The sequence below is a fragment of the Lampris incognitus genome, chromosome 1 (assembly GCF_029633865.1).
Source record: "Lampris incognitus isolate fLamInc1 chromosome 1, fLamInc1.hap2, whole genome shotgun sequence".
Lineage (NCBI taxonomy): Eukaryota > Metazoa > Chordata > Actinopteri > Lampriformes > Lampridae > Lampris > Lampris incognitus.
The window spans coordinates 106,809,053-106,832,488 of NC_079211.1; the positions used below are offsets into that span (position 1 = coordinate 106,809,053).

Here is a 23,436-nt window from a genome sequence, read left to right on the forward strand (position 1 = left end):
GTAAAACATTTCCTTCACTGTCTAAATGTGACACCGTAATAACATTTCATCTTTTTTTCCATTTCATTACTGGTAACTGCAAACAGCAGGTAGGTACACAAGGTAAGTGAACGCTGTAAATATTTCTTTTCAAAACATAGCAGGTATAGTACAGGTTGGTGTAAAATTCTCTCTTTTTTTAACATTCATAAGTCAAGGATTTGTCTTGGTTTGATCGTGCGACCTGACCTCGTGGTGTAACCAGGCTGTGTGTCTGGTTGTCGCTGATTGTTCGTGTCTGGAGGTTCAGCATGCTCTTGCTGATGGGCTTGTGTGTTGTTGTTAGCGCTTGTAACAGTCTGCTGTGAAGTGTGTGTGTGTGTAGTGTGAGTGTTCACTCTGCTTTGTCGCAGGTGTTGACGGTTGCGTCGGTAGATCTGACCTTCTTTGGTTTGGATGTGGTAGCACCTGTCTGTGTTCGCTGGTCTTTCCACAGTTGCAGGTCTCCAGGATCCATCCTCCTGCCGGAAGCAGATTGGTGTGCCTGCGGGCAGGTGGGGCAGAGGTTTGGCTGTTCGGTTGTAGTATGCCTGCTGGCGCTGTTGACATACCTCTCTCCTTTTGTGAACATCCTCCTGACTGGCGATCTGTGGCTGCAGGTGTTTTGCTGTTGATGGGAGAATGGACCGCAGCCTCCGACTCATCAGTAGCTGTGCCGGTGATTTCAGGTTGTCCACCGGTGTGTTGCGATACTCCAGTAAGCTCATGTAGGGGTCTTTGTTCTCAGCTTTGGCTTTGTCCAGGATGCGTTTGGCCGTCTGGACAGTCTTCTCGGAGAGGCCGTTGCTCTGTGGGTAGTGGGGGCTTGTGGTGGTGTGTGAGAAACCCCATGTCTGTGAGAAGTTGCGGAACTCACCAGAGCTGTAGCACGGACCGTTGTCGCTGATGATAGTCTCGGGGATTCCGTGTCGAGCCATTGCTGCTTTCAGCTTCATGATGACGGCAGATGAGGTGCAGCTGTAAAGTCTCTCTAGCTCGAAGAATCTGGAGTAGTAGTCCACAGTGACTATGAAGTCCTGTGAGTTCCATGTGAATAGGTCTGTGCCTATCACTTGCCACGGCCACTCGGGTATGGCGTGTGACCTCATTGGTTCCTTTGCATTTGCGCTGCGCCGTTCTTGGCATATGCTGCAGTCTGCTACCGCATCCTCGATCTGTTTCCCCATGCCAGGCCAGAACAGTAAGTCTCTTGCTCGGCATTTGCTTTTTTCCACGCCGAGGTGGCCGGCATGGATGCGCTGTATCATGTCCTTGCGAAGCTTTTGGGGGACAATGATTCTCTCACCTTTGAACAGGATACCGTCCATTTCTGAGATTTCTGCTCTGTGGTTCCAGTATTCCTGGATGCTGGGCGGGCACTTTTTCTTTGTGTCTGGCCAGCCAGTGAGTGTGGCTCGTCTGAGTGCGGTGAGCTGTGGATCTTGCGCTGTTTCCTGCCTGATTTCTGTGAGGCTTGTGTCGCTCACAGGGATGTTGCTGAGGACTGTGTGCACTTGGGCCTCCATCCCTTCCTGTAGGTCACTGTCGTGGTGTTCTATTGACTTGCGTGACAGTGTGTCGGCCACCGGTATGTCCTTACCGGGGCGGTGGATGATTTGGATGTCATATTTTTGGAGCGCCAGGATCATCCGTTGCAGCCGGGGTGGTGCTGCTGCCAGTGGCTTTTTTAGTATTGCCTCCAGAGGCTTGTGGTCTGACTCCACAATCACTTTTCGTCCGTACATGTACTCGTGGAACCTCTTGCAGCCGAAGACCACAGCGTAGAGCTCCTTCTCTATCTGTGCGTAGTTTTCTTCAGTGCTGTTGAGTGACTTGGACGCATAGGCAATTGGTTTGCCATCTTGGAGCATGACAGCCCCAAGGCCACTTTTGGATGCATCCACTTGGAGTCGCAGCTCTTTCTGCGGGTCGAAATATGAGAGTACTGGACCTGGGTGCTGTGTAATGAGATTCTTCATCTCTTGGAACGCCTTGTCGTGGACTGCATCCCACACAAACTCACTGTCCTGTTTCAGAAGCTGTCAGGGGTGAGTTTATCTGTGAGAGGTGTGGAGCGAATCTGGCGAGGTAGTTGATCATGCCGAGGACTGTCTCCAGCTCTGCTTTGTTCTGTGGGGGTTGCATGTCCTTGACCGCCTTCACCTTGTGTGGGTCTGGTTTGATGCCTTCGTGTGAGAGCGTGTGGCCGAAGTAGCGTACCTCGGACACGCATATGTGACACTTGTCGGGGTTGAGCCTCACCCCTCGCTCCCTTGTGCGCTTCAGCATCGCTCTGAGATGCTGGTCATGTTCCTCTTTAGTCTTGCCGAACACTAGTATGTCGTCCACTATGGCCGTCACACCGTCCAATCCTTCATATGTTTCATCCACGCGTCTCTGGAACTCGTCTTGAGCGGACACGATTCCGAATGGCAGTCTGAGGAAACGATACCTGCCAAACACTGTGTTAAATGTCGTCAACATTGAGGATTCAGTGCTCAGTTTGATGGCCCAATAGCCTGACCGCGCGTCTAACACGCTAAAGTACTCAGCTCCAGCGAGCTTTGTGGTGGCGTCCTCCAGCGTGGGGAGGGGGTAGTGAGGTTGTTGTATCACTTTGTTAAGAGCTCTGGGGTCTAAACACACTCTAAGTTTGCCTGTCTTTGGCTTCTCAACAATGACGAGTGCGTTCACCCATTCTGTGGGTTCTGTTACCTTACAGATTATGCCGCCTTTCTCCATGCTGTCAAGCTCGTCCCTCAGTTTGCTGCGTAGGGCGATGGGGATTCTGCGTGGCGGGCAGACAACCGGCGTTGCATCTGGTGTGACGCGGAAGGTGCACTCGCCTGGGAACTCTCCTATTCCCTGGAAAACATCTGCATACTCATCCATTATGCTCTGTGATGTGACATTGTTTTCCTCGCTCACAGCCATCACTATTTTTACCAAGTTTAGGTCACGGCATGTTTTCATTGCCATGACTGGTGGGGCGTTTGTGTCAATGATGTAAAAGTCCAGCATCATTGCATTGTCTCTGTACTTACATTTGAGTTTGCATGTGCCTTTCACGCTCAGCGCGCCTCCTCCATATTCAGTGAGTCTGTGTATTGCTGGTTTCAGTGTCACATTTTTGAACAGCGCCTGGAACAGGTTGGTGGGAATAGTATTGGCCTGTGCCCCAGTGTCTAGTTTAAACTTTACCTTCTGTGGAGGTGTGCCAATTCCAACCTCTACGTAAGCCTGCTCGTTGCTTTTTCCGTTGTTCTCTATTGAGATGCAGTCTATGTACAGCTCTGTCTGTTCTCCCACAGCGGTGCTCTCCACTGTAATGTTGTCGAAGTATAGTTCTTCCTGCTCTCTGTCAGTGGTGTACTCTTCTGGGTTCTCTCCGACGGCATGTACTGTGCCGCGGTAGTACTTTGTCTGTCCCTGGGAGCTAGACTTGCATACTTTAGCAAAATGATTGAGCTTCTTGCATTTAATGCATTGTTTACCCTTAGCTGGGCAAGTGGCTTTAGCGCCGTGTAGCCCTCCACAATAGCTACACGCCCTAGCGGCGGTGCTAACGTTACCCTCCCTTTGTCTGAAGTTAGCGCTAGCTGCTTTGGGTGCGTTCGGTTTGTAAGTCTTTCTGCCTATTGCGTGCACCGTTTCACGTGTGCTGCCCTGGCCCATAAACTTTAGCTTTTGCTTTGCTAGCTCGTGTGAGCGGGCTACATCTATGGCTTTTTCTAGCGTTAGCTCAGCTCCCTGGCTAAGTAGCTTTTCTCTCACTCTGGGTGAGTTGGTGGCAAACACGATGCGGTCCCTGACCATCTCGTCGGCATTTGGGTAGCCACAGTCTTTGACTAGGAGCTTTAGCTCAGTTACAAATTGTTCGAAGGATTCACTCTCTCCCTGCATCTTTTCATGAAATTTATATCTGGCATAAATCGGGTTTGCTTTGGGGGTGATGTACTCAGTGTACTTATCGTAGTATGTTTCTAGCTTCTTGGCATGTTCTGCGCTGAGTGTCCAAGTGTTGTGCACATCGCGCCCTTTTTCCCCTATCCAGAGCAGGAGGTAGCTGCATTTCTCCTCTTCGTTCTTCCCGCGCAGGGGGCCCTTGAACATTAGCTCCGTTGTTTGTCGAAATCGTCTCCATGCTTCAGGTAAGTTCGCCGATTCCCAGTCCATCCGTGGAGCTGGAACGCCGTACGAATCCATATTGGGTATTTAAACTCTGCTACTCTGACACCATGTAATGATCTGTGCCCTCTGGCTATGTTAACTTATAACATTAATAAAGCAAGGACGACTTCTCTCATGCTGGGTGTTTATTCACCGACCGGATTCCCACTGACGTTGTTACGTACATCACGTGACTTTGTTGTGGCGCTACGGAAAGCCGTAAGGGACATTAGCAAATCAAATATTACTAGCAAATATTACAATAGTGTGTACAATAAAACATTTACGGAGAATATTTGCTTTACAAAGCTGTTTGTTGCCAGAACTGTACAACAGATTTGTCCAGGTGATTAGCTAGCTAGCACTCTATGGTAGCTGGCTAACCGTTATTTACTGAAACCGTCTCCAACTTTATCAATGACGATTTAACAACAATTCGTATGCAAACTCGTAGCTGTGAAAAAAAATTTGTTTTTTACTGTATAAATCTTATTTGAGCTGGAGCTAAAGGGCCTCGTTTTTTCCCCCATGGCAGTTCAACATCAAAGTGACCGCAAAGACCGTGTGACACCACACACACACTTGTCCGCGTTCTTTTTTTAAAACTGTTTTCCTTTAAATGTTAATTTACTTTGGAAAACTTTCTCGCGTGTTTCAGAAAAAATGCTGGTCCAGGTGAAGTACAGCCAACAGCAGAGGTATGTGAAGTTGGATGAGGTTGAAGGACAGCTTGACTTTATGCAATTCCATGAAAAAGATGTGTAATTTTTACTTAAGCTTGTTTTAGTAAAAGCCTTTGAAAATACACCCACATTCTTTTATAACGTCATTCTGCAAGCTCCTTAATGTTTTAGACTTTTTTTACATGCCTTTAGCGAGCTCTTTCATAAATGTGGGTAAATTGCTAAACATTTTCAGTTCTGCAATGTGTGCTTCAAAGAGTGTAAAGCATAATATACACCAAAACAGTCAATTAAAAAAGGCCAATTATCTACTACTACTACTTTTGGCTGCTCCCATTATGGGTTGCCACAGCGGGTCATCTGTTACCATTTCTTCCTGTCCTCTGCATTTTCCTCTGTCATGACACCAGACACCTGCATGTCTTCCCTCACCACATCCATAAACCTCCTCTTTGGCCTTCCTCTTTTCCTCTTCCCAGGCAGCTCCATATTCAGCATCCTTCTCCCGCTATACCCAGCATCTCTCCTCCACATACGTCCAAGCCATCTCAATCTTGCCTCTCTTGCTTTGTCTCCAAACCGTCCAACTTGAGCAGTCCCTCTAATATACCCGTCCCTAATCCTGTCCTTCTTCGTCACTCCCAATGAAAATCTTAGCATCTTGAACTCTGCCTCCTCCAGCTCCGCCTCCTGTGTTTTCGTCAGTGCCACTGTCTCCAAACCATATAACATAGCTGGTCTCACAACCATCTTGTAAAGCTTCCCTTTAACTCTTTCTGGTACCCTTCTGTCGTAAATCCCTCCTGAGACTTTTCTCCACCCATTCCACCCTGCCCGCACTCTCTTCTTCACCTCTCTTCTACACTCCTCGTTACTTTGGAAAGTTGACCCCAAGTGTTTAAACTCACATGCTTTCCAAAAAGGCCAATTATCAACTTTCAAATTAGGACTTAAGAGGAAATGGATTTTGTGAGGGGTAAATCTAAGTCTATTTAATGATACAGTGGTTGATGAATGTATTTAACGTAAACATTCACCGTGAGGCAACAAACAGTGGCGACTTCAAAATCATATTTTGTTTTATCTTGCTATCTTTTCCAGTCATCGAGAGATTTTGCCTGCCCCCTGATGCAAAAGTTATATACAAGGGTGCAACAGGGACAGAAGTTGATGCAGAAATTTTTAGCGACCTTGTTGGACAAGGCAATGTCATGCTGACACTTTTCTCAGATGACAGTGGGTTATTATGGCAGGTATAATCAAGCACTCTACACCCTACAAAATAAAATTATTTACATTTCTTTCTATTCCTTTAGAGTTCTCTGAATGCTCCCTGTCTTCTGCTTCTGAGATGTCTGGCTCAAGCTTCAACTCAAGTGCATCAACTGTAACTGTAGATGAGGTCCCTAGCAAGAGAGAGAATTGCGGATATATGTGATGCAGTGTCTGCGAAACAGGTTATAATACAGCGTGATACACATGATTAACACTTATAATTTTCTTCACTGAGTCTCTAGAAAAGCTGTTTATCACCATGTTTTGCGTTTTCATGTTTTTGTTTTTCATTAGTTGATTGAACCTGTGCTAAAAGGCAAGTCTGGTGGTGAAGAAGTACTACAGGAGTACCAAACAAACCTTAACAGATGCCACAAGACAATTAAATCCATGCAGAGCTACAAAGCACTGGGTCCGAATGGTTTCGCAATTGAAATGTATAAAGAATTTGCTACCAAGCTGGCACATATACTTAATCTGTTCTATCAGGAAATTTTTAACAACAGAAATTACCCCAAACTATGATGCAGGCAATCATATCAGCATTACTTAAGAAAGACAAAGGTCCCCTACTGTGTGGTTCCTATCGCCCTGTAAAAGCTTATTGAATTGCGACTACAAAATCCTTACAAAAATCTTGGCCACTCATGTTGAAACTGTAGTCCCAACGGTTGTTAACCCTGATCAAACTGGTTTTATACAAGGCAGGCAGTCGTTCCATAACACACACCGGCATTTAATGTACTGTACACACCACATTCCGTAGAACAGACAGAAGTAGTGATTTCTTTAGACGCTGAGAAGGCATTGGACCGAATCAAATGGCAATATCTATTTGCTGTTCTAGAAAGGTTTGGCTTCGGTTCATCATTTCTAGTATAGGTTAAAATATTATATTGCTCACCGACAGCCGCAGTGCGGACAAATAATATTATTTCTTATTATTTTTCGCTCCATATGTGCTCCAGACAGGGCTGCAACCTCTCTCCTTACCTGCTCCATTTGGCAATTGAGCCACTCGCTATAGCTGTTAGGGCAGAGGATGGCATTAAAGGTATCTCATGAGGCGGTAAATTGCATAAGGTATCACTTCATGCAGATGACCTGTTATATATTTCCAACTCAATAGAATCCATACCAAGACTATTACTTACCCTGGATAACTTTGGTCGCCTGTCAGGCTATAAGATAAACTATTCAAAGAGCTTGCTTTTTCCAATTAACCACACTGGTAGAGACTACTCTAGCTTTCCATTTAAACTTGAACACATTGTATTTTTATATATAGGAGTCAAAGTCACCCATACAATGGGGAGGTTATATAACCATAACTTTAAAACACTAATAGAACGAGCAAAACAAGATTTTAAAAAGTGGTCAACGCTATCAATTTCATTAGCGGGCTGCATTAATATAGTTAAAGTAACCATCTTACCCAGATTTCTCTGTCGTTTTCAAATGATTCCCACCACTGTGCTCTTCGGGACCTTCAAAGCTGTGGACATTTTTTTGTACCCTTCCCCAGACCGGTGCCTCGATATAATCCTGTCTCGGAAGTCCACAGAAATTTCCTTTGACTTCATGGCTTGGTTGCTGCTCTGACATGCACTGTCAACAGTGGGACCTTATATAGACAGGTGTGTGCCTTTCCAAATCATGTCCAATCAATTGAATTTACTAGAGGTGGACTCCAGTCAAGATGTAGAAACATCTCAAGGATGATCAGTGGAAACAGGATGAACCTGAGCTCAATTTTGAGTGTCATAGCAAAGGGTGTGAATACTTATGTACATGCAATATTTCAGTTTTTTATTTTCAATAAATTTGCAAAAATTTCTACAAAACCTTTTTCACTTCATCATTATGAGGTATTGTGTGTAGATTGATGAGGAAAAAAAGGGAATTTAATCCAAATTGGAATAACAAATGTGGGGAAAGTGAAGGGGTGTGAATACTTTCCAGATGCACTGTACATTATACTTACACAAGAGAATACAAATGACACAAGACATGACACTGTCGGCTAACAAAAGTAAACAGATTCTCTGCAAAAACATATGAAGAGACAAATGAGATCAGTTCTTGTGCATTTACAGAAGGGGCACCAGGGTCGCTGAATGTGTTGGCAGTTTGATGGCTGTGGCCACTGTTGACTAGGTTAGCTATTAGGTTGGTGAAGGAGGAATTCAACTTGGATCCTTCATTATGGCCCACAACAGGATTGGTTTGGGGCGATAACCATTGCGTTAACATCACTTTCATCCATCATGGAAGAATCCTGTTTAGTAATTCAAATGTTAAACGAGTTAGTGATGTAGGAGTGATCATTCAGGCTTTTGTAAGAGAAAGATTTGTTTTGGGATAAGTCTTGTACCATGTTGAGAGGGATGAGGCGTGGTGGCACAGGCTCATAAGGCTCTGGGTCTGGTTCATATGGGCTGTCAGGAACACTAGAAGAAGCAATTAAGGTTCTTGTTAGACCAAATAAGAAAGGTTTGCTGTCACCATCATGGTGCAGGAAAGAAAATATAAAACCACCTGTTGAGGCTCTGCAAGAACCCTGGGCCTATCTCCTGTGTGGTGTCCATCTCACTGTTCCTCTGGATGTGTTTCTCTCTACTGTTAGCCCCAGGGGTTAAAAGACAACCGACTATGGTCAGAGGCATTGGAGCTGTCCAGGCAGCCCTTTCCTCCATTGTGTCATGGTATAACCAGCAGGCCCTCTCAAATGTCTGCCTGTGTATCATTAGCCCACAACTGGTAGCCAAAAGAAAGGCCTTGACCCTGCTGACATTGACTATAAGAAAATGTAAAAAGGGGGAAAAATAACATTGAGAAGAGCTTGAGATTCGTTAAGATTACATAAGCATTTTTATGCGAAGAGTAAGGCTCATTTCAAGGCTTTAAGGAAAATCCCCCCTCCCTCCCTTTTTTTTTGTACAATCAGGCTGGGTTTTTTCCACAGTTTTATCATCATGCACTTTGGTTATTAGGTTCATTTTACCAGTGAACTAACATAGCTAGTTGGCGATGGAAAAATTCGCCAAATAGTGTAACAAAAGATATTTTGGCAGCCAACTGCAGCAAAAAAAAAGTTAAATCATCTTTAGCTTAACAGCGAGCAAAGAAAAGTAGGCCTATACTTTCGGAACTGCCACCCATTTTAAATACCAAATTGCCTACTCACCCACGCGACCTCACCAATCGACTCAAACTGGATGGCGTCAATCCCAATTTCATAGCTCATTGATTTCTATAGGCCTTTTCACTTGAAATAATTACTGCGCGATTATTTATATATTTTCTGTATCTCCACTGAACTCGGGAAACAATTGCTTGGTAGCAGTGAAGTCGACGGCGTGGAGTACATCCACTTTAATTAAAACTTTATCGAAACGCTCTTAAATGAAAGGTAGGAAAACTACTTTTGTCATCCTTGGCTTTCGAATCAGCATGCAATCTGACAAATAACCACAAGATGGCGGTGTAAACCTGTGTGCTAAACAGGGCGAGGGTAACTGAAATCCATTTGAGATTTGGTGAAACTGGAAACTTCCCATTTCTAATTCACATTTGGAAATTAGAAATTCCCATACTGAGCTCCTTTGACGTAATTATCACTCATCCTGGTTTAAAGCCTGGAAAGCAGTCCTGAGGGGGTGCAGGCCTCTAAACAGAACAGATATCCAGGGTAGAGACGTACATGGAATTATAAAAAGTATTGGCATATAAAGCAGCCAAAAGACTAGACCATTATTATTGTTCAGGGTTCCTTCTAACTTTGAATACAAATTAAAGATTCACTTATCAGACTCATTCAGCCCTCCTATTGTGCTCGGTCAAATTTGACCCATTTTCATGTCTAGATATGTGAAACATAACTTTTTTTTCTAATCAAAACAAGACTTCATTACATCTTCAACAATTGCCTACTGAATACAATAAAACAAGTTTTGATAAATTGTCTTTTTTTAATACCTATAAAAAAGTTACACCTGTGGTGTTATGGGTCAAATTTGACCCGCAACACCACAGATGTAACCATCAGACCCGCCCACACTTGTGCGGCGCGCACACACACACACACAAACACACATGGAGTTAGTTTAGAGACCTGCATTTATTTTCACAGGCTGTTATGTTACAGAGGCTATCGGACATTCACACACGTGTTTTTTTTTGTCAGGCTTCACATAGGCTTAAATTTAAAATTATATTCGGGGCTACACTCGAAATGCATGGGTCTTAAGCCCTGGCGACGTAGATGCGTCAAGTCCAATTTTGTGGATTCCGTGTTACATGTTACATGTACGTTACATGTGTCCTCTGTGTGGAGTTTGCATGTTCTCCCCGTGTCTGTGTGGGTTTCCTCCGGGTGCTCCGGTTTTCTCCCACAGTCCAAAGACGTAGCTCAGGTGAATCAGCTGTTCTAAATTGTCCTTAGGTGTGTGGGCGTGTGCGTGTGCGTGTGTGAGTCCGCCTGCCACCCAATGACTGCTGGGATAGGCCCCAGCATCCCCACGACCCTGAATAAGGATAAGCAGTTTGGATAATGAATTTCTTATTTGAGTTTTATATATATATATATATATATATATATACACTACCGTTCAAAAGTTTGGGATCACCCAAACAATTTCGTGTTTTCCATGAAAAGTCACACTTATTCACCACCATATGTTGTGAAATGAATAGAAAATAGAGTCAAGACATTGACAAGGTTAGAAATAATGATTTGTATTTGAAATAAGATTTTTTTTACATCAAACTTTACTTTCGTCAAAGAATCCTCCATTTGCAGCAATTACAGCATTGCAGACCTTTGGCATTCTAGCTGTTAATTTGTTGAGGTAATCTGGAGAAATTGCACCCCACGCTTCCAGAAGCAGCTCCCACAAGTTGGATTGGTTGGATGGGCACTTCTTTGAGCAGATTGAGTTTCTGGAGCATCACATTTGTGGGGTCAATTAAACGCTCAAAATGGCCAGAAAAAGAGAACTTTCATCTGAAACTCGACAGTCTATTCTTGTTCTTAGAAATGAAGGCTATTCCATGCGAGAAATTGCTAAGAAATTGAAGATTTCCTACACCGGTGTGTACTACTCCCTTCAGAGGACAGCACAAACAGGCTCTAACAGGTACTATTTAATGAAGATGCCAGTTGGGGACCTGTGAGGCGTCTGTTTCTCAAACTAGAGACTCTAATGTACTTATCTTCTTGCTCAGTTGTGCAACGCGGCCTCCCACTTCTTTTTCTACTCTGGTTAGAGCCTGTTTGTGCTGTCCTCTGAAGGGAGTAGTACACACCGGTGTAGGAAATCTTCAATTTCTTAGCAATTTCTCGCATGGAATAGCCTTCATTTCTAAGAACAAGAATAGACTGTCGAGTTTCAGATGAAAGTTCTCTTTTTCTGGCCATTTTGAGCGTTTAATTGACCCCACAAATGTGATGCTCCAGAAACTCAATCTGCTCAAAGAAGTGCCCATCCAACCAATCCAACTTGTGGGAGCTGCTTCTGGAAGCGTGGGGTGCAATTTCTCCAGATTACCTCAACAAATTAACAGCTAGAATGCCAAAGGTCTGCAATGCTGTAATTGCTGCAAATGGAGGATTCTTTGACGAAAGCAAAGTTTGATGTAAAAAAAATCTTATTTCAAATACAAATCATTATTTCTAACCTTGTCCATGTCTTGACTCTATTTTCTATTCATTTCACAACATATGGTGGTGAATAAGTGTGACTTTTCATGGAAAACACAAAATTGTTTGGGTGATCCCAAACTTTTGAACGGTAGTGTATATATATATATATATATATATGAAGTTGTTTTTTTTATGAGTTTTTGTACATAGTTTAGTCCAACTCTCCATTCCAGTTGGTGGCGGTAATGCGCCAAATCGTTGTTTGCCAACCGCCAATAAACCTAGAAGAAGAAGCCCACGAAGAAGAACCCAATAAAACTTCATGTTGGCGCGCTCTCGCAGTAATCCTCCTGTAAAAAGTGTTTCTGCATCTCGCTTTGGCCTGGCCACGACTCAAACACCGCGATTCGGACAAAAATTTTAGCTTTGACCTGCTACACAAGCCTCTAACAGGGGAACACACAAAGCCTAGATCCTCTTTTTTCTCAAAACAATTCTTTAAACCCGACATCATGTTTGAAGCTCGCTTGGTCCAGGGCTCCATCCTGAAGAATGTGCTGGAGGCTTTGAAAGACTTGATCACAGAAGCGTGTTGGGACGTCAGCTCGTCCAGCATCTCTCTGCAGAGCATGGACTCATCTCACGTCGCTCTGGTGCAGCTCACACTCCGAAGCGATGGTTTCGACTCCTACCGCTGTGACAGAAACCTGGCTATGGGAGTTAACCTCAGCAGGTAAGGAATGTGTCGATTGCGTGTAGTTATTGGAAATTGTTTTCTCTGTCAACCGCTCAAGAGCCGAGGTGAGAGGTTGTCGTTAAGACTAACTGTGAGGACTGGATCTAAAGTAGTTAGTGTGAACTGGCTTGGCGGACAAGCTAGCCTGATTCTGTTGAAGCCAACCCTGGCTAGGATAGTTGTCATCTCTAATGTGGACTTGCTGTCAGATTCAGCAGATGCAACTTGTTTGTTGGACGTCACAGCGATTAAAAACACAAATTGGAGAAAAAATGCACTGTGTTTAAATACGTGTTCCACTACCGGTCGCTCCTCGTATCTCACCGGCTTCAGTTACAGTAAGAAAGTAGCTGCAGAAAACTGACAAAGAGGTGGCCATCTTACCAGAGTTGCCCATACATGTCTATTAAATACGTTTGGCAGACCAAGGTCTGAAGTTAGTTTGGTGCCGTTTAAGATCAGTGTACGTTTGACTAACAAATGGTTATGTTACTCGAATAGATTAACGTGTAACATTGAATATAATAACATTTGCTATAATTCATAAAGCGCAGCGCGCTTTATGAATTACCAAGTGACGTCATCTGAGCGCCAAATTCACTGTCGGGAGGATGGCGGGAAATATTCAACCCGGGAACTTTTACTTCCGCTTCTGCTTTACGGCGCTCATAATGTGTCAGCTCGGGATGTTTTCGATGGCGGATGCAGCTGGTAGAGGTCCCGCTGCTCCGAGTAAATCTGGAATAAAACCGTATATATAGATCATCATCAGCTATATATATGTATATATACACACACTTGCGCGCGGCTGTCGATGGTAAATTTATTGTTGAAGATTAACTTTTAAACTTACTCGTCGTCAAAATGAAAACTGAGCCAGGACGACATTATTTTACTGGCTTGAAGTTAATTTTAATCAAGTAAACTTAAGTAAAGTTCAAGTATATTTCCCAAGTATATCAATGTACTAGTAATATACTTGTAAGTATAAGCAAAGTGTACTTAAGTATAATTTTGTTTAGTATATCTCTGATAAGTACTTAAAAAGCATACTCACTGATTTTTTATTTACAATAAGTATACTAATAGCACACTTGAATAGACTACTTTTTTGTAAGGAGCTTCCACCTGTGACTTTCAAGTCTTGATGTTTCTTGCCTGCTTAGCAAAATTGAAAGTCTAAGGTTGGACATTTCTAGTATGAAACAGGCTGTGTTTGTGCAGACAAATGTCTGCGAGGATCTCCGTACGGTAACAGTGGATATTAACCGACGCTTATGCGTGATTGAGCAACCTGGTCTGGGCAGAGGGGGGTACGCCCTGCGAGGAGGCCCTGAGCCAGGATGTGGAGACTGTGGAGCGGGTGCCTGGAACGGCTTGATTTAAGCGGAGGGGGTGCACTTGTTCCCCAGGTCAGCGAGGAGGCCCAGGGCCGTGGTGTGGAGAGTATGACGCCGGCGCTTGGAGCCCTGGTCCTGGGTGCAAGCACGGCGAAGGGAGGCTCAAGCACGGAGTGGAACAGTGATGTAGCGGTGTCACCTGTGTGGAGCCGTTGAGTAAAGAGGGGGCCCTGTCAAAAACATGGCACTGGAAATGCTATTATACGGTCCAAACCCTATTTGAATCCTCCTAGAGAGAAGAAGACAAGTGGCATTGTGGGGGGGAATACGAGTCATAAAGTCTAAGCTGGTGAGTGTCTCTGACTTTGATTCTGAGATGCTGACTAATTACCTGAAAGATAAACTCCGCCATGATGTAACATGTCAAAAGATAGACACTGCTCAAAGTCAGTTCAGCTCTTTTAAAATATCCACTGAGTGCAATGATTTTTGTACGGTGCTTCTATGAGGCGCGCAAACCCAGGACTACTGCAGGGCCAGTGGATGTAAAAACATTTATTGCCACAAGGAATATGTTTGTACCTGAGGCTGGGGCATCTGTTGCAATGTAGATATGGTTGTGATTCATGAGAGTTGGATCATATAACTTGCGTGGCTTGTACCTTGGTCAGCGCAGGGGACAAAGCACAACGTATTGTTATAGACAAGCTCCTGGAGAACGGTGGTATCTTGTGTATACAAGAGACGTTATTCGCTAAACAAGATTGAGATAAACTTCCATCTATCCATTATCCAAGCGGCTTATCCCAGTCAGGGTCGCAGGATGCTGAAGCCTATCCCAGCAGTCATTGGGTGGCAGGCAGGGAGACACCCTGGACAGGCCATCACAGGGCGAGATAAACTTAATTCTGTTAATAATGATTTCCATGGAGCAGGGGAGTCCACAACAGACCTAAGCGTGGGGATAGTGCGTGGCAGAATACCTGGGGCAGTGGCCATTCTCTGGCACAAGGACTATGATCCACAGATAACGGTGATTAGATTAGAGGTGGACTGGTGCATAGCAATCAAAGTTGTACATAATAACAATGTCTTCATGATTTTAAATGTTTACACTCATGAATGTTACCAGAATGAGGATGAATACCTTAATAGGCTCACTTTTATTAGTTCATTTATTAAAGAAAGTGCATAAACGTGTATATTTGTTGTGGGAGACATGAATTCTGATATCTCAGATAATAATTGCTTAGTTGGTCAACACCTAATCCAGTTTTGTCAAGATTGCAAGTTGGTTCTTTCTAGTAAAGTGCTGCTGCCAGTAGATGGCTACATATACCAGTGAATCATGGCATACAACATCCTGGCTGGATCACTGTATATGTACAGCCGATGCTTGTGAATGTTTAGAGAAAGTGGAGATCTTGAATGGTCTGGCCACAAGTGACACAAGTTACATCTTTTGTTTCTGGAAACATTATTGGGTGTATAAAAAAATGTGTGTATAGGTTTTAATCATTGTGGACTTGTGAACTGCTGTTTTAGCTATAGTTTTGTGTTGTTCTGTGTTATGTTGGGTTCTTATTAATGGACCCATGTGTCTGAATGAAGTAAAATTCGATTGAAATTGTATATCGCAGTCCAAAGGAGGAAAGCGGTCACTTAATATGAACTTTATCTTGTTTATGGGAGTGCTGTATTCAACCAAGGGCTATCATGAAATTAAAGTTCGTCTTGTAAATGTTTATATTTATAGCTTGCATATTCTACCTGTTATCTGTAATCTTTTTTTTTTTTCTGTCCCATACAGTATGTCAAAAATCTTGAAATGTGCAGCGAACGAAGATATCATCACCCTCAGAGCAGAGGACAATGCAGATACACTTACCCTGGTGTTTGAGAGAGTCAGTGAGTCATATTCATTATTTATAAAAGTTAATTGTTTTAACTTGGAAGAATCACAACATTGGGGGGGGGGCAGCATCAAGTCACAAATGGACTCATGCTGCAGTTTTTTAAAATTGGGTCCTAGATGATGATCATCCGTTTCTATTTTAGACCAGGAGAAAGTCTCAGAATATGAGATGAAGCTGATGGACCTAGATGTGGAGCAGCTTGGAATCCCAGTAAGAATTTGTCAAACCAATCTAATGATCAGTGACATTTGTGCATTGCTTATATTTTTTTTCACCGATGCCAATGGCTCCACAATGTTCAAATTGCCTATCTCTTTGCCCTTCTAGGAGCAGGAATACAGTTGTGTGGTGAAGATGCCCTCGCGGGAGTTTGCCCGAATCTGCCGTGACCTATCCCAGATCAGTGAAGCAGTCATGATCTCCTGTGCCAAGGACGGAGTCAAGTTCTCTGCCAGTGGAGAGCTGGGCACTGGGAACATCAAGCTGTCCCAGACCAGCAATGTGGACGAAGAGAGTGACGCAGTGAGTCTAAACTTGATATAAAACAGACCAATTTAGTTTTTACCTTTCCTTGGGGCCATCAAGTGATATATAGAATTTATTTCCAAAACAAGCAGTTCAAAGTTTGTGAAATGTGTCTGTGGGATTTGGTTGGGGTGGGGGGGACATAATTGTTGCCACTATCAACATGGTCTCCAATGCTGTGCTCCAAGGATGTCACAAATTCATTGTCTTCCTTGCTCTCCAGGTGACCATTGAGATGAATGAGCCTGCCCAGCTGATCTTTTCCCTCAACTACCTGAACTTCTTCACTAAGGCCACACCACTGTCAGATACTGTCACCCTCAGTATGTCTGCAGATATCCCCCTTGGTAAGGGCAGCTGTTCCACTTATGCTGATTAGATGCTAATAAGATAACCCATCCACACAATCACATTTAAATTGCCAGTATGTAGAGATTCTGTGATGCATTTATATTTTACCTATTTTTCTTCCTAATTTACAGTGGTGGAGTACAAGATTGCTGACATGGGGCATGTTAAATACTACCTTGCACCCAAGATTGATGAAGAGGCTTCATAAACATGGTTTAGGAATAACCCAAAAGGGAATGCAGAGAAGCGCATACAATGGGGATTCCACCTGCTGAAAAAAGCGCTGAAGTGAATCACAATCTGGACAGTTTACTCTTTGACATCTGTTGAGTCTTTGTCTGTCTGTGTACAAACGCTTTGTGGGAGTCACTGGACAGTCTGCTTGTATAGCATTTTTATTTTGACAGGTTCTGAGATTTGTATTCATCGGAGTTCTTGTTTTGGACCAATTTAACCGTTGTCCCTTATCCAAGACCTGTGGCCATGATATCACAAGTGAGGAAGCCCCCCCATCTCTGTGTTCAAGGGTAGCTGAACTTCAAACACACTTGTAGATATGCATCTGTAAATACTTTTGCCCCACGGTTTCAGCCAACCTCATTTTTTGTATTCACCCGTTCAGTTCACAAATACATGATTAAAATTGTTTCCAAAATTTCCGACAGTTGTGTGTATTCTTAAATGGTGTATGTAGTATCTGCATATTTCCCCAGTGTTACTCTGTAGGACTTCTCTGCACTTTTAATTGTGCTGGTGACGCCGTTGAATTCATCATGTGGCAGTGACTTATCTACCATTGAGCAGTACTGTTCTACCACGTCTTGACCTGTCACTTCTTAAGTGTAATTCCATGCCCTTTTATACTATTTAGAGTAAATATTCTGTTTGGGAAGATGATCTGGACACGGTGACACCTTGTTTTATTCTAGGCAGATATGGCTGTCAATTTTTGAATTCATTGCCAAAGCTGGCAGCCAGGCTCCTATTCGGTTGTTTATTAAGATGACAAAATTTTGCTCGGCAAAATATATATATTTTTATTTTTTTTATCCACTTGCCCAACCTTTCATACTATCCTTACATCACGGGATTGTTAATACATATTGTAAATTAAGGTTTACATGTTTCATGCAGTAGGAATATTGGAAGACTTCATCCGCTTACATCACTAAAAGTTGCACAGGGCATAGATCTGTGTCGAGTCTGTGGCTGGGCCTTGTGGGGCTATAAAAACCAGTCATTGGCTAGCACATCAAGCTGTGGACTGCTACACAGACAGAGCAGAAGACCAAAAAACTGCTGTTAATTTTACAGCAAATCTATTTGCTGATCCTCTGTTTATCCCCCCTTTCTCATCTTGAAATAATTATTGCCTCATTACTTTTATTATTTATTATTAACTGCCTCTGGCTGTTGCTTCATTGTTTAAACACCTTTATGTGCATCGTCTTAATTGGGTTTGAAGATCTGGTCTCTGCTGCAGTTGGATGGTACAGTGCCTTGCAAAAGTATTCAACCCCCTTGATAGTCCTTGCTAATTTCTGGATTATAAAAGATACACATCTGTTCCTGAACAAAATTTTTATGAACCCATAAGCTCTAACATCATGTTCCCAAATAAGTTGTGTTTCGCCGATTTTTTTTTTTAAACAAAAACTAAACTGTTTGCATATGTATCCAACCCCAACATATCAATACTTAGAGTACCCTTTTTGTGCAATAATAGCCATGGTTCTCTTGGGGTAAGTATGTATAAGCCTTGTACATTCTTCTGGAGTAATTGTTGCCCATTCTTCTTGGCAGAATTTGTACAGGTCTTGCAGGTTGGTAGGATGGTGCCTCTGGACTGCGATTTTCAGTCTGCCACAGATTTTCAATGGGATCGAGAGGTCCGTACTTTGACTTGGCCACTCCAAAACATTAGCCTGCCCTAATTGCGAATTTAAGTTGCAAATTACAAGACATGATAAAACCCATGAGTGTGTGGGGGGACTAAATGTCCCCATTAGAATAGAAAAACCTGAAAACTAGGGATGGGTGAGTGTTCAGTATTGCTTAAAACTTATCTGGCAATTTCCAACACAACTACAGGATGGCAATTTGTTAAATAACATACACTAACATTAAAATTTGTAAGTAATAAACAAGTTTCAACATTACCTTTTACTGCTTTATCAGTTGTGCACAGAGTGCATGTTAAATTGTGACACTGCAAAATGCAGAACGTCTAAAATTATCAAAATAGGTTTGATGTTAATCCTAACCTTGATATTGCACATGGTGGTTTATTGATGCTCTTACACATTGTAACCCGTAGAGTGCAGGAGTGAGTGGCAGTAGGCAGAGCTGGCCTGATCAGGTGATCTGGAGTGGGGGGGGGGGTTTGAAGTGGTTTTGCTGGAAGCAGGAAGTGGAAGAAGGGGGAAAAAGCTATTTATGCTACTGCTGGGCAAAGGAGAAGGAGAATGAGAGGGGGATGCATGTCCAGAGGCAGCGGAAGAGGAGGAAGGGTAGGAGTAGGAGTTTGTGCTCCAGTGGATGAGGAGAGTCAAACCTTAAACACTGATCAGTATGTGTTGGTTTATGGTAAACATCAACAATCAAAAGTCCCCCATCACCAATTGCAATTTCACAGTCTAAGAAGGATAACTTGTCATTTTTCACATCCTCCCTGGTGAACTTGATGTGGTTGTCCACGGAGTTAATGTGGTCGGTGAAATGTGGTACATCCTGAGATTTAATTTCAACCCAGGTGTCATCCACAAATATGAACCAATGGCGAGGTGGTGTCCCTCGATAGGACATCAGAGCCCTCTTTTCCACTTCCTCCATGTACAAATTGGCCACTATAGGAGAGACAGGGGAACCCATAGCACACCCATGCCTGCACATAGTACTGCCCCCTGTATGTGAAGTACGTGGACTGAAGACAACAGCTTCAGGAGCAGACACACTTGGTTAGTGTTAAGAGTGGTCCTGTTGCTAAGGGTGGGGTCATCCTGTTTCATATTTCATATGGACTACCTCCACTGCTTCATCAACAGGAACGCACATGAAGAGAGACTTATCATAAGAGACCATTGTTTCATCCTCTTCTATAATGATGTCCCTCGCCTTATCCACAAAATCCATAATGTTATGAATGTGATGTTCATTACTGCCTACCAACGAGTTAAGTATAGATGCAAGAAACATAGAGAGGTTATAGGTCACTGAGTTAATCATACAAACAATAGGCCATAATGGCACATCCTGTTTTTGTATCTTAGGTAAACCATACAGACTAGGTGTAGCTTCCCCTGGGTCTAATCTATGGCACTAAATTATGCCCATAGCATTGTCCTGTTCTAACAGTTTCAGACAATCTATCACCTTTTTCTTGTAACCACTGCCTGGATCTCATTTCAGGGGTTCGTAAGTATTCATGTTGCTAAGTAACATTATAATTTTCTCATGATAGTCTGTCTGGTTTAATACAACAGTGCATCTGCCTTTGTCTGCCAGAAGGAGGATGATGTTATTGTCCTTACTGAGAGTCATGAGCGCATTCCTGTTGTCTCTACTGATGTTGGCTGGATGTCGCCATTTTACAATGCTGTGATTGCAAACATTCCCAAATCCTCTGTGAATAGTACTCATGGCCAGTGAAACTCTAGTTAGTGGTCACGCCTATCTGCATATGAAACCAATTGTTGGTTTCGGTCGTTATACAACTGTATTGTTTATAAGGGTGGGGATACCTGCAGTCAGTTTAGACTGAAGAGGTCACTTAGATGAGTGATGAAATGTTTGTCAGTAAACGTTGTGTCCAGATGAACTGATTCAACCTTCTTTTATTTTCTTACCTGGACTATTGAGCATGCATGAAGACAGCCGGGGTCTTGGTGCCAAATGGAGAGGCCCACACATGCTACCCGAAGTGGAAGAGGGGTACCATCTTGGGAAACAACACACGAGGGCGAGGCCTACAACATGTGGCTGGGCACCAAGGCTGACAGTCAAGTCATCCCGGGGAGCAGCAGGAGGTGGAATTGGCAGAAGCGGAATACCCGTCTTCTTGGCGGCCAAGGAAAACTCACTGGGCGGGTAGTCGAGAGGGTAACGGTGAGCAGCCGGCGGCTCCATATCGAGGAAGAGGTAGGCAGGTCGTCCTCCTCAAAGACATGATGGTAGTCCTCATTGTACTCATCCCAAGGCTTCAAGTGGGTGTTGTGTCCTGTAATGGTTTATCTTGTAACGCCGCTAGGTGGCACTGCTGGGTAATGAAATGTGTGTTCTACGTCAATGCAGTAGGAAGAAGACAATATAAAATGGTGGCGTTGAGTGCTTATCGATCTCAGTAAACCTTTTCTTCACATTACCTGCTGTCGTTATTGAAATCTACTGCGATACCACAGTGGGCTACCGCCTTCTCACTCGCCGGCGCGGGAGAGGCGGAAGGAGTCGGCATACTTCTGCCTGTTCTCGCACTCCACCCGGGGGAGAGCGAGGCAGGCATGGCAGGTCTAGGATTCTTCCAGATGATGCCAACCGAGCCAAAACAATCAGGCCTGGTGGCTGTTGTTAAGGGATATTAAATATAACCCGAGTGTATTTGTATTTCTCTGTATTACTCTGTATGTAACCAATGTGTGCAACCAGAACAGAGGGTGAAGAAAGACACATTCATGTCGATAAAATATATTGCATGCCTCGCACGGAATGTGGGGGGTTACCCTCCTCTGAGGCCTTGGGAGAGATACCGTGTCTGGTGCAAGGAAGGCCCCCGCTTAAGAGTTGCAGGTCCAGACAGGACGAGCACTCCCTAAAGCTCAACCATGAAAGGGAGCATTGACCAAACATAGTGGACAGGAAAATCAAGGTCATGTGTGAATGAACAAAGGAGGTTTAGCATATAAAGAAGCTCACACACAAAGAAAGTCAGACACACACGACGGATTGGCAGTGTGTCTCCAGATCTGTACTCAATAAAATCATTTTAATCTCCTAAAACGTGGTGGCTGTTTTCTTCACATCAACGGACTCGAGGACGAGGACCACGAAGGTGATTCTCAACACTGTCCAGAGAAGACATCTCAGAGGGGCAGGAGCAGCAGGTCTTGTGAGAAGTAGACACACTGTGACACCATAGGGTAACAAAAGATGGAGTGAGGGTAGGATGGAGCGGGAGATTGGCGGGTGGATTGGTGCAGCATCAGCAGTAATGTGGACGTTGTACCGGACCATTGTGGTGAAGAGGGCGCTGAGCCAGAAGGCAAAGCTCTCATTTTACCAGTCAATCTTAATTCCAACCCTCACCTATGGTCATGAGCTTTGGGTAGTGACCGAAAGGGTGAGATCGCGGATTCAGCCGCTTGGGTGTCTGGGCTCAGCTTTAGAGACAGGGTGAGGAGCTCGGACATCAGGAGGGAGCTCGGAGTAGAGCCGCTGCTCCTTCGCGTCAAAAGGAGCCAGCTGAGGTGGTTCGGCCATCTCATTGGGATGCCTCCTGGGCGCCTTCCTTTGGAGGTTTTCCGGGCACGTCCAACTGGGAAGAGACCCCGGGGTAGACCCAGAGCTCGCTGGAGGGACTACATGTCCAATCTGTCCTGGGAATGCCTTGGGATCCCCCCGGAGGAGCTCGAGGGCGTTGCTGGAGAGAGAGACGTCTGGAGTGCCCTGCTTAGCTTGCAGCCACCGCGAGCCAACTCCGGAGAAGCGGCTGATGATGAGATGAGACGTCAACCACTGGCAGCCGGATAATACTACAGGTGAACTTGATCTGCACCCAAGGTTGGACTACCTCGGGGCTCGAACCCAGGACCTTCTTGCTGTGAGGCGAACGCGCTAACCACTGCGCCACCGTGCCCGCCATTATTATTATTATTATTATTATTATTATTATTATTATCCATTGCATATGACTGACGTTTCAGCCTGCAGAGTTGCGTTTTGACCATTTTTTTTCTTTCATTTCATTTCTCCGTTTTTATTTTTTAACATGGATTCAAAATTTCTTTGATTTCTTTCTTTCTTAATGCCTTATTAATAACTTCTGTAAAGAAATGTGAATTGCCTTTGTGTATTTTATGTGCTGCACACATAAACCTGCCTTTGTGTATCAGCTCAGAAAAGAGCGGCAGCGTTACGCATTACAGGTCTGATCAGCCGACTGTATTTTGAAAGGTATCTAATGCAGTACCTATGACGTTCCACAGGGAGGCGCTGTAACATCATCGCTGAAATTGATACAACCCGAGGTTTCGAATGAAATCATTAGATTCCCCCTCCAGTAACTTCGAACAAGAGATTTGACTGTAGAGATGTTGTCCGTTCGGCTCGTCTAAAAAATGCCCCCCCCCTTCCTTCCTTCCCCCGAATGAAACCCACACATATTTGTTTTTTCTAATGTTTCAGTTCTGCCTCAGTTGCTTGGAGGACCTGTGTGTGTGTGTGTGTGTGTGTGTGTGTGTGTGTGTGTGTGTGTGTGTGTGTGTGTGTGTGTGTGTGTGTGTGCGTGCGTGTGTGTGTGTGTGTGTGTGTGTGTGTGTGTGTGTGTGTGTGTGTGTGTGTGTGAGAGAGAGAGAGAGAGACTATATGCCAGCGTTCTAGCCCAGCCCAACCTACGCCCCTGCATTTCTCAGGGGTCTTTTCTTTCTCCTCATTCTCTCGCCATTGTTGCTGCATCCTGCAGGTTTCTGCTGCGCCCCGCCGGGCCGCCACCACCCCCCCCCCCCCAGGTTTCTCACGTTGCTCTTCATTGTGCAGACTCAATGGGGGCCACTGTGGAGGGAAGGCG

At 44.1% G+C, this 23,436-nt stretch overlaps 1 protein-coding gene across 1 annotated transcript; it reads left to right on the forward strand.

The window, feature by feature from the left end:
- Positions 1–12,143: 12,143 nt before the first annotated feature.
- Positions 12,144–17,307, forward strand: LOC130116538 (proliferating cell nuclear antigen-like). The gene is made up of 6 exons (XM_056284468.1): positions 12,144–12,523; positions 15,677–15,774; positions 15,925–15,992; positions 16,110–16,304; positions 16,531–16,654; positions 16,790–17,307. The coding sequence occupies exons 1-6, from the start codon at positions 12,303–12,305 to the stop codon at positions 16,864–16,866; spliced, it is 783 nt and encodes a 260-aa protein (XP_056140443.1). The 5' UTR covers positions 12,144–12,302; the 3' UTR covers positions 16,867–17,307.
- Positions 17,308–23,436: the final 6,129 nt, after the last annotated feature.

Coding starts and splice junctions, on each gene's coding strand:
- LOC130116538 (XM_056284468.1), top strand. CDS start 12,303: ATGTTTGAAGCTCGCTTGGTCCAGGGCTCCATCCTGAAGAATGTGCTG. Junction 12,524..15,676: donor ATGGGAGTTAACCTCAGCAG/GTAAGGAATGTG, acceptor TGTCCCATACAG/TATGTCAAAAATCTTGAAAT. Junction 15,993..16,109: donor TGGAGCAGCTTGGAATCCCA/GTAAGAATTTGT, acceptor TTGCCCTTCTAG/GAGCAGGAATACAGTTGTGT.